Here is a 10,614-nt window from a genome sequence, read left to right on the forward strand (position 1 = left end):
TAGGAACACACTTGAGGTTTGAGAGGGAATCTCTGGCTCCTGTTAGAGGGCCAGGATCTGGTGTGAAGGGGTGTGAAATGGGAGGTGGTTCTTATAGAACTAGCCTTTCAACGCTTATCATCCTGGATCCATCTTCCCCTCCCACTACCTAGATGAGGAGGAGATTCTCCTGGAAACCTTGCATCTCTCCCTTGGCACTCTTTGTCTACTCTTGTCCCACATCAAGTGCCCTGTTCTAGAGAACTAGTGATTCCTTTTTAAAGGGGCCAAGAGGAGTTCAGAACATCCTGGTAATGTGCTCAGCTGTCAGGCCAGTTTTATTTTAATTTTTAGGGTTATTGCATCTGTTTCTGTGACTTCTGAGGAAATCAAGGGTAGACTTTAGGGGTCATGAGGTTAAAGCTTTCTATAAATTATAAAATATGGAAAATCTACTTATTAGGAGCTCTGGCTTTTGTTGCCATCAAAACTAACCACCCCACATACTCTGAAAAGACTGTCCTGAGCCAGGAGATCACTGGGTCCAGTGAAGTGCTTGCTTTGCAAAGCAGGAGGATTGGACCTGAGTTCCATCCCCAGAATCTATGCTAAAAAAGCCCAACACAGAGGTGCACTTGTAATTCCAGCACTGGGGAGATAAGAGACAGGAAGATCCCTGGGGCTAGGTGGCCAGTCAGCCTAGACTACTTGGTGAATTCCAGGTGAGTGAGAGAACTTGTCCCAAAAAAGGAGGTGTGTGTGTGTGTGTGTGTGTGTGTGTGTGTGTGTGTGTGTGGTCAGGATGGCTCAGTGGATAAAAGCGTTTGCTGCCACTGAGATTGAGGACCTGAGTTCTATCCCCAGGATCCATTTGATGGAGGGAGAGAACAGACTCCTACAAGTTGTTCTCTGACCTCCACAGGAGGTGTGCTGTGGAATACATGTGCACATAAATAAGTAAATAAATAAATGTAATAATTTAGAAAGTGGATGGCTTCTGAGGAATGATAACCAAGGTTGTCAGCTGGCCTCCACATGCCTGTGTGTGTGCATGCACACACACCCCACATAGACTGACCAGAATAGCATTTCCAATCACATAGAGGAAACAAGGTTGTCTCAGGATCTTGCTTGACAATCAACCACATAACCTTCCAGTTGGCTCTCTCAGGAAGCTATCAAAGGGACACAGGGATAGTTCTGGGTTCTCTAGAGCCGAAGCTAGCACTCCCATCTTCAATCCAAGAGAATGGGGGTACACAGCCCAACTGTGGGAATTCAGAGCCCCCCAACTCTCCCCCTCCAGGCACACAGGGAAAGGCATGAGCTTTGGATTCAGATGATCTGGTTTGAACCTGATCAGTGTGGGCTGTTTCTGTACCTATTGGGGTATCACTCTATTTCAATAATCCATTGCTACATAACAAACACCCCTAAAGTAACTACTTCTTAGGATTCTGTTTTTGGTCAGAAATGTGTCAGAATCCAGCTGGGTGGTTCTGTTTCTGGGCCAGAAAGTTCATGAGGCTTCATTTCCATGCCTACAGCCTCAGAACTTCTCCAGTGTACTCCAAGTAGTTTGGACTTCCTTCCAGCATGGTGACCTGCAGGAAGCAAACTGTCTTGTCTTTCTAAAGAGAGTGTGCCAAGCCTAAAGGTAGACCTGTGTTCTTAAAGTCTAGCCTCGGAAGTTCCATAGCATCGCCATCACTCTCTATTGGGTGAGTCAGCCAAAATTCACAGAGAGGAAATAGACTCTGCCTCTCAGTGGGAGGATTGGCAAAGAATTTGCAGCCATCTTGACCCATCCCACACCCTCAGAGAAATGTTGGGAGGATTCCTTTCTTGAGATATGAAAAGCACTTAGCACAGAATTTGACATATAATTTACGTCAAATTTGTGTTTAATAAAGGTAGTTATTGTGAGAGTGGGGATCGAGAGCTGTCTGTTGTTTCGCAGGTATTGGGCAGCTCTGATCACAAATAGAGACATCCAACTTCAGACCATGACAAAGGGAATTAAGGAATTTAGCTGCAGTTGAACCCAGGGGGTTCAAATTCTCTCTCTCTCTCTCTCTCTCTCTCTCTCTCTCTCTCTCTCTCTCTCCTTCTCTGCTCTCTACCCCTACATCTATTGATTCTGCTTACTCTATTTCTCTTTGCCTGTCACCCCATTTTCTCTTCTAGTACCTTTTTTTTTTGTATATATGCTTAGAATTGATGATTTTTCAAAAAGGCCTCCTTAGTTATGCTGAACAATAGTCCCAAGGGAGATTTTTGACTGGCTCAGCCTGGTCATTTGCCCATCCCTCAACCAGTAACACTGTCCAATGAGATGTACTACTTTCTAAGACTAAGCTTGGCATCAACCTCTTAAGACAACAGGGAATAGGGGCACAGAGTTCTTCAAATGGAACAGAGGAAGGGGACCTGAGCTAGGGAGGACCCCTAATGGTGGCTTCCAGTCCAATCCACTTACCTCCATGGTTCCCCTGCATCCACTGGATGGTCTAGCTGGGCTGCATCACAGTGGGCAGGGGTGTCTGACTGTGATGGAAGGGAGGGGCATCTGTGGTTTCCTTCCTGTTTCCTCTTGGCTCCCTTGGATCTAATGCCTGGACTTCAGAGCAAGGTCATGGGGAATTTGGACTTAGAACCTCCTGGTGAAAGCTGACTCTAGCCTTTCAAAAGAAAGAATAAAACTGGCCACACAATACAGAGTGAAGCTCTGAGAGCAAGGTTTATAGTCACAGCTCTGCCTTCCACAGGCGTCTGGGAGCTGCTGCTGATTTCTCTCCTTCCTTTCTTCCTCCCCTTCATCCCCTTCCCCTCTCCCTTTCCTTTGCCCTTCCCTTTTCTCCCCCTCTCCAATCCCCTCCTCTCCCTTCTCCAGTGCTGACTATAGAACCCAAGGCCTTGTGCAGGCTCTACAAGTGCTCTATCATTCCAGCCCAGCCCAATCTCCTGTACTTCTATTTTAGACCACCAGAGGGCGTGCAAAGTCCAACTTCTCTAATAACAGAGCCACAGGAGCAGGACTGCTAAAGAATTCAAGACTACAGGGTACCAGTGGGTAGAACTGAAAAGAACCAGAGAGACCCATGGAAAGCTGTGGTCAAGCTGATAGAGTTCCAGGCTATCTAGGACTTCTAGGCTACCCAGGCCTAGGGCTGTGACATCCATCTCCTGGTCCCTAGGACTGCTTGGACCTGGTAGGGAGTGCTGAGATGGGATGGGTGATGTTGGACATTTTCCTCCACGATGCCACTAAAGCAAGCTGGGGTAGTGGTATGAACCAACACCACCCCAAACATATTGAAAGACAGTGGTATGGCATAGCAAAAAGGCCTTGGTCAAATCCATTAACCTGTCTGAGCTTCAGTGTCCCCATCACAAAATAGAACTGCCTGAGAATATATTGCAGTCTTGGGGTTGCTGGTCACATAGAAGTGATCCATCTTCTGCAATCAAGTCCCACAGGGATCTGGAAACTCCCTAATTTAAAGGGTACCAGTGACTGACCAAGAGGCATTGTTGGGGACCATAAGCCTAGTCCTCTTTAAGCCCAGAGATGGCTCTGCAGTCTTGCACTGCTGAATGGGAAGGGGTTGGGAGACAGAGCTCAGAAGTACTCCTCTGACCTGCCCCCCCCCCCTGCTCATCCAGATGCTCAGCCCCAGGCACAGGCAAGGTCCCCTGCTGGCTGAGGGGTAGGAGACATATGGAACTTGGTCAAAGGGGAAGAACACAGAGGCACCCCAGATGTGTGCGTGACCACACCAGGAAAAGGCGGAATGTAGGCAGATGGATTAGGAGACTGGGAGGAAAGTCTAGGATAGCCTGAGGCCAAGGGCTCAAGAACCCATCTCCCTTTCCCTTTAATGGCTATACATTAGGAATCTAGGGATTCACATTGAAGCAGCAAGCTATCTCTCCTTACCTTGCTGAGGCCCAGACAACAGGACAGAGGCCCCCTTATCCATCTAGAGCTTCTTCTCACTCTTCTTCACCAAGACCAACTTCTCCAGCTGAGCATCAGGATGGAGCGAGGTTAGATTGGGCTAGGCTGGAGTTGTGAGGGTCCCACCTGTTCTCACCCTGTGCCTCCTCCAGACCTCCTTCCCTGAGACCTCCCCCAGAGCTGCCACAGCTGGAACCATTCTCCAAGCTGCCTTTCATCCTCCTAGCTCCCCACCCCCATCCCCAGTGGCCCCTGTAATTGTGGTCTCAGGCAGGCTGCTGCGGGGGCTGGGGCTAGGCTGAGGGCCAAGGCTCAGGGTGGGGCTGTGGTGGAGACTGGGTGCTGCTGGTGCTGATAGGGACTTGGCCATGGTATGGGTCATCCAGGTTAGGGCCTCAAGTGCATACTCTCTTTGGACCTCATCTACACACAAGTCACAGCCTGGTGCTTAAACACTTGGGCAGGGAAAGAATGAATTCCTAAGAATGAATTCTCAGGCCTCATGGCATCAGGCCAGATCCAGGATGGGGGCACAGACCATGGGCATCAGTATTTACCCCTTAGAGTTTTCAAAGAAAAGTTTTTCTTTCTGCTTCACACTTCATATTTCTTAAAAGTGTGAGTTGAGAAGCAAATAGACACTTCCTCTCCCTCTCCCTTCTCAGAGGGACACCAAAAGGAGAAATTATCAGCTCTTCTGCCCCGTAACAGCATTTGCCAAAGGTAGTCTCCCCAAACACTTGGGAGATGGTTAGAAATTCAGACTCTCAGGCTTTGTGCCTGGAAAAGCTGATTCAGGCTTGGGACCTGGAATCTGTACTCTCGAATACACCAGGGGATACATAACTACAGCAAGTGTGGGAGACATTTAGGTGAGCACTGAATAGAGAGCAAGGAGGTTTGTACCCTGAATATGACCTTATTGCCTGGGTTGGGTGGGGTCTGTTCCTAATCCATTCTGGGCCTCAGTTTCCCCAACAGCCAACAGGAGCTTGACTCCCCAGCCTTCTGAAGCCCATGCCAGACTTGTCCATCCTTACTGTGTTGAGTCTGATCCTACTGTAATCCTAAACTGCCCCTGTCCCTGCAGCATGGTACCATGGTACGGGAGAGAATAGGGAGGGCAGGGGGTGGCTAGGGTCAAATAAGGTTCTGGTGACGCAGGCTGCTTCCTGCCCCTGGCTGTTTTCCTGCAGTCCAGCCAGACTGCTTCCCCATTGCCCCACCCCCACCCCCAGCAGCCTCAAGCCCTTAATTCCTGACAGCTGCAGTGGCTGCTGGCAGAGATGGGGTGGGGGAAGAAGGGGAGTATGTCCTCCGCCTGCTGCAGCTCAGGCCACCCCCTCCCCAACCACCACCTGACCGTCTAGGGGCAAGGAAGTCACCTCCCCTCCAATTCTCCAAGGATGGGAAGTTCCTGGAATGGGCCCCTTTTGTCTCTTAGCCCAGAGGCTCTGACAGTTCTGTTCCTAAACCAGGAGGGGCTCTCTTCAGAGAGAGGAGGCCATGGGACATGAGGGATGTGGGCCTGTAGAGTGGAAGACTTGTGCCCATTTCATAGAGGAAGATGCTGAGACCACAGCAGGACCCCAACTCATTGTCAAGACCCAGGTTAGAGTCAGAATCAGAAGCCAGAGCCTCTTTTTCCTCATCCTCTGGTTCTCAGGCCTTTGCCCAAGAACACACACTTATCTCATACTAAGGAGGGGATCAGTGTTCAGTTAGAGGTGAGAAAGAGGGAAGAGACCCTGGAGGACTGCTTGCAGACAGAGCAAATCTCAAAGCATCCCTGGGTCTAAGGGAACAACTCTCAGTGAAGGGCTGGGTGGGAGTCAGGAGAACTGAATTCAATTCCAGCTCTTCTGCCTATTTGCTGTTTGACCTTAAGTAAGTCATGACTCTCTCTGGGCTTCAATATTTTCTGGTGAAATAAAAAGAGGGCTGAGTAAAATGTCCTGACCACCTACTTCTGGATTAAAATGTTTTCTAATCCCTCCCCCCGACAAGAACCATCGCAAAATGCTTGGCTCCCAAGCATTTACCAGAATCTGCCTCACTCTTTTGCCTTGGGTGGCTCACTCACTAGATGAAGTGGGCCTCGTTACTCATTTCATAAAGGGGCACAGGGTGACTCCAGGAACACGTGTTGGAAAACCACACGGCAAAGGAGAGAAAAAGTCAGAGGCTGCCAAACCCCTTCCCAGGACCCCACGTCTGCCTATCAGGGCAGGCTGGGGGAAATCCCTCTTAAAGTAGAGAGGGTGAAACGGAGGGGCCAGCCTCTCCCCTCCAGGCCCGCAGGTGTGTGAGTTGGGTGGGGACGCTCCTCAGCAGCTGCATCTTGGCTTCAGCCGGGCACACACACCTCGGGGTAGCACACGCCTTCATCTCCCGGTGCAGGACGCTCAGACCCCAGCACCTCTCCTTCCTCAGCCCTCTCTCTGCACGCGCGCTCCCATCCCAAGTCCTGAGCCGACACAGTGGCCTCCGGACGCGTGCACGCCTCACCCCCCCCAGTCATGACGTCACATGGGGTAGAGCCCTAAGACTCTACTGGGGGGGGGCAGAGCTACCCGAGCTGGGACAGTCACTCACTCTCCTGGCTGTGGGGCTGGGCCAGACAGCGCCGCCCCCACCGCGCCCGCCTCGCACACCCTCTGAAGCGCAGGCTCGCGGCACTGCACTGGGGTGGGGGGGCTCCTCGGCACCCCAGTCTCGAGTCCCCAGCCCGCTGCACCTCCGGGCCCCCCTTCGCCCTCGAGAGGCACCAGGAGTTGTCGCAAGGGGGCCTCGGGAAATTCCCTGGACCCCTGTGCCAGGAGGTGCCCGGTTCGCCCGCTCCCCATCCACCCCCCCGAGGGCGGTGCCCGGGGGCGCTGCCCCATGGAGCGGGGAGGCGGGCGCCGTCTGCTGCGGGAGCCGTGACCTGAGTCGGAGCTGTGTGTCGCAGCCGTCCCGACCCTTGCTGATCATGCGCCCGCGACCCTGGCTCGTCAGTCCCACCGGGCTGTGAGCCCCCCACTCCCGGCCTGTCACGGCCCGCGCGCCATGGGCAGCGCCTACCCTCGCCCCTGGCTGCGGCTCCCACCCCGGCCCCAGCCGCGGCCTGAGCTCTGGGCGCTCCTGTTCTTTCTACTGCTGCTGGCTGCCGCTGTGCCCAGGTGAGCCCTCACGCTCCGCCCTCTTGGAGAGCTAGGACCCTCGGGCCGGGCATCCAGTGTTCTTGCTGGGGAAGGGACCCTGTAATGAGTGGGGACAGAGTCACAGAGAAAGTGCTGGTGCCCAATCAAAGACAGTGAGCTCCCCCCAAGGAAGAGGTTGGACTGGTGACAGGATATGGGCAGTCCAGGGAGACAGGGTAGTGCCCAGGGGAGTGATGGCAGCTAGGAGGGAAGGTGGGTTTGTGGAAGTTAAGTGCCAGTCAGGAGTCCCTGCCACTTTGGGGCAGTGCACTCCCATTCCAAGAGTAAACTCAAACTGCCTCCCTCTTTCCACCTTGAGTATTACCCCAGGCAGGAGCAGGAGGAGCAGAAGGATTGGAGGGGTTTTCCCCATTTCAGATGGGGTAAGCGAGAGAGACTACCTGAAAGTCTCGTGTGTGTGTGTGTGTGTGTGTGTGTGTGTTCCAGTAAACGGTTAGGCAAACAGCAGTTTGCATGAATATGTATGCAACTATGAGAGCTCATGGGTCAATGTATGTTAAGGAAAACGTGTGAATGTGCTTCTGTGCATGTCTGTACGCACACGTGTATGTCTATAACTGTCAAAGTGTGCATGTATGTAAGTGCTCTGGGTCTCTGTGCCCACCATGGTGTGTACAGAGCATGTCTGAATAGACACCAGTGATTGAAACATGGCTTTTGGGGTAGGCTCCTGGGGCACCATTTGAGGCATCTGGGAATAAACTAAAATACTGTAAGTGCAGGCATAGCCTTTGAACATATTTACCTTTATGGGTGTGCAGCTGGGTGGGTTCTGTTGGAGGGAATGAGGAAAAGAGTGTACTAATGGGCCCAACTTTCAGATCCATGAGTTGGGGCAGAGTGATTATGGGCCAGAATGTGTGTTTTCAAATAGCCTTCATGATCTCCCACAAAATGCTTATCCACCCCACATGCCTGCAGGTCAGCACCCAATGACATCCTGGGCCTTCGAGTACCAGAGCCTGTGCTCAATGCCAACACAGTGTGCCTGACATTGCCCGGCCTGAGCAGGCGGCAGATGGAGGTGTGTGTGCGTCACCCTGACGTGGCCGCTTCTGCCATCCAGGGCATCCAGATCGCCATCCATGAGTGCCAACACCAGTTCCGGGACCAGCGCTGGAACTGCTCTAGCCTGGAGACTCGAAACAAAATCCCCTACGAAAGTCCCATCTTCAGCAGAGGTAGCTGCCCCTCACCCCAGCCCCCTTTCCTTCCCACCTGTACCCCAGAATCTGCCAGCCATCCCTACTGGATTCTCAAGCTGGTATTTCCTCTGATCCCTGCATCTACCAGCCCTCATGCTTTCCTTTTCTCAGTCTCAGAAAAGCATCATGGGGTGGGGACAGACACATGGGACAGAAGTGGCTCTGGCTGAGGGAGGCAGGTTCCATACCAGAGAACTAGACTCCTGTGTTAGCCTGCTCTGTTAGACACCTCATGCTTTGGGTCCAGAAAATATCCCTGTCTCCTGCCTCCGTTTACCCTTTACTTTGTAAGTTAAGAATGGAGTGCCTTTCAGAGAGGAAGCATAGGGGAAAAAAAGGGTGGGAACTTTCTGCCACTTGATGTAGGTGGGGAAGCCTGGGCAGGTAAATGGCCTGTTCTTCTACAGAGGTTCTGCCCGCTGTGGCAGGGTCCACAACCAGCCTGTGTGTCATTCTCACCACCCCAAAACCCTCTCTGAATCAGGGCGCTGGGTGTATGTGAGCTTATGAACCCTGGCTCCCAACCCAGCAGGGCTGACAGCCCTGTCAACCCTTGTTCCCCCATTGCTCTGAGGAACCAAAGCACTCCCTGTCCTCTCTCCTCAATTTCTGGGTGACCCAGGGCCTACCCAAACAATCCATACAGTGGTTGGGCTGGAGATGGCAGGTAGTTTTGTTACTTGTTTCCAATCACACCCACCTCCCAGTCTCATCTTGGATTTTGAATCAGGTCTCTGAAGCAAGATGGGTGCCTTCCCTGTTGGATTTACCTAGCTAGATACCTATCTCACCTCCTGTCAGCTGCTTGTTGGACAGTGTGGGGACCTGGTGGCCCTGGGTCCTTAAGGTTTAAGAGATTCTAGTTGGTAGTGGGGGAGGGACACTCATAGACCATGTAGCCTTGGAGCCAGGCTTCTATATACCTCAGCTTCAGAAGAAAGCTAATCAGGACCTTTTCCCTTTCAGCAGGACTTGTGCTTGCATCCCTTGGGCCTCCAAGTCAGGGGCCACCCTAGCCTCCCCCAGCTCAGCCCCAGGCCTCCGCCCCGCCCCTGCGCGCTCCCTCCTCCCTCCCCCGCGCGCCGGGGGCGCTGTTTCTACCCCGGCCGAGCCCAGCCCGACGCGTGTGGCGGCATGCAGCCGCGAACTAATCCCCGCGGGCCTCGGCAGAGAGCTCTCGGCCCCATCGGTGCGGCTCTCCGAGAGGGCGCCCCCCTGGCCTTCGCTCGCATCGGTCTCTCACGCCGGGCGCAGCCCGATCAGTCCCTTCCAGCCGGCCAGGGGGCGCCGCCCGGGAACCCGGGCCCACAGGCTGGCCCCATTCCCGCTGCGCGCCATCCCCGCCCTGCCGCCCGCGCTCGGTGACACCAAGGGGCAGACAGGCCTCAGCATCTTCCAGGTCCCAGCAGGGCCAGGCCGGCGCTCACCGCCGAGGAGCCACCCGATGCCACCCCCGGATTGCTAGGTCACACGTGCTCCCCATAGCATTTCCGAGACGCTCAGGCTCAGAAGGGTTCCCAGAGCTCCTGCTTCAGCTTCTGCACACTGGAGGCTCCGGCAGCTGTTGCGGGGGCGGGGGTCTTCCTCCCGCCACCATCCCGGGAGGCAAGCCAAGGCTAGCTCTTCAGCCCTCACCTTGGCCTCAGTGTCCCCTCTAGGGCTCCCTCTAGCCTGGATCCAGGCGTCCTGATGGGCTCTCAGTCTGGCCGGTGCGGCCGGGTGGGAGGACCTGGGGTCTTTGAAGGTTGGGGGCGAGTTTGGAGCTGTGGAACCTCGCGGGTTTGGCGTGAGGCCAGGTGCTCCGGGTTCACCTGCAGTTTAATAAGCGGGAGGTGAGCTGGGGGGACGGTGGGGAGAGAGGTTAGGGGTGGAGGGGGAGACTTGCCAGGGCTAGCCAGGGCGGGGCGGCGCCCAGAGAGGAGAGTGGGCGGGATCGCGGCTCCTGGGCTCCGCCAGCCAGAGGGCCTGGGTTCCTTCCCCCGGCCTTGGAACCCCGCCCTACCTCCGTGGCTTTTGCCCTTCCTCCCAGTGGCAACACCTCATTTCTACCTCTCCCGGTTTAAAGTGGACGGCTCTGGGCTTTTGGAAAGACGCTACTTCCCTCCAACCTCTGCCTGGTCAATGAACTCCTGGTGGTCGCCATATCTCCTCCAGGAGTAACTAAACTTTAATCCCAGAAGGCAACTCTTGGAGGCCAGCCACCAAGAGCTAAGGATTGATCATTATGAAGCCTGTTGACTTGTTTACCCCAAGAGTAATATCAGGG

The 10,614-nt window shown here is 53.9% G+C and overlaps 1 protein-coding gene across 1 annotated transcript in view; it reads left to right on the plus strand.

Moving 5' to 3' along the window:
- The first annotated feature begins 6,403 nt into the window (after positions 1–6,403).
- Positions 6,404–10,614, plus strand: part of Wnt10a (Wnt family member 10A) — a 13,542-nt gene continuing 9,331 nt past the window's right edge. Inside the window, exons 1-2 of the mRNA XM_008825737.2 lie at positions 6,404–7,101; positions 8,065–8,324. Coding sequence (XP_008823959.1) covers positions 6,989–7,101; positions 8,065–8,324 — 373 coding nt within the window. The 5' untranslated portion in view covers positions 6,404–6,988. The remainder of the gene's footprint in view (positions 7,102–8,064; positions 8,325–10,614) is intronic.

Source organism: Nannospalax galili, unplaced genomic scaffold (genome assembly GCF_000622305.1).
Source record: "Nannospalax galili isolate Female #2095 unplaced genomic scaffold, S.galili_v1.0 scaffold127, whole genome shotgun sequence".
Lineage (NCBI taxonomy): Eukaryota > Metazoa > Chordata > Mammalia > Rodentia > Spalacidae > Nannospalax > Nannospalax galili.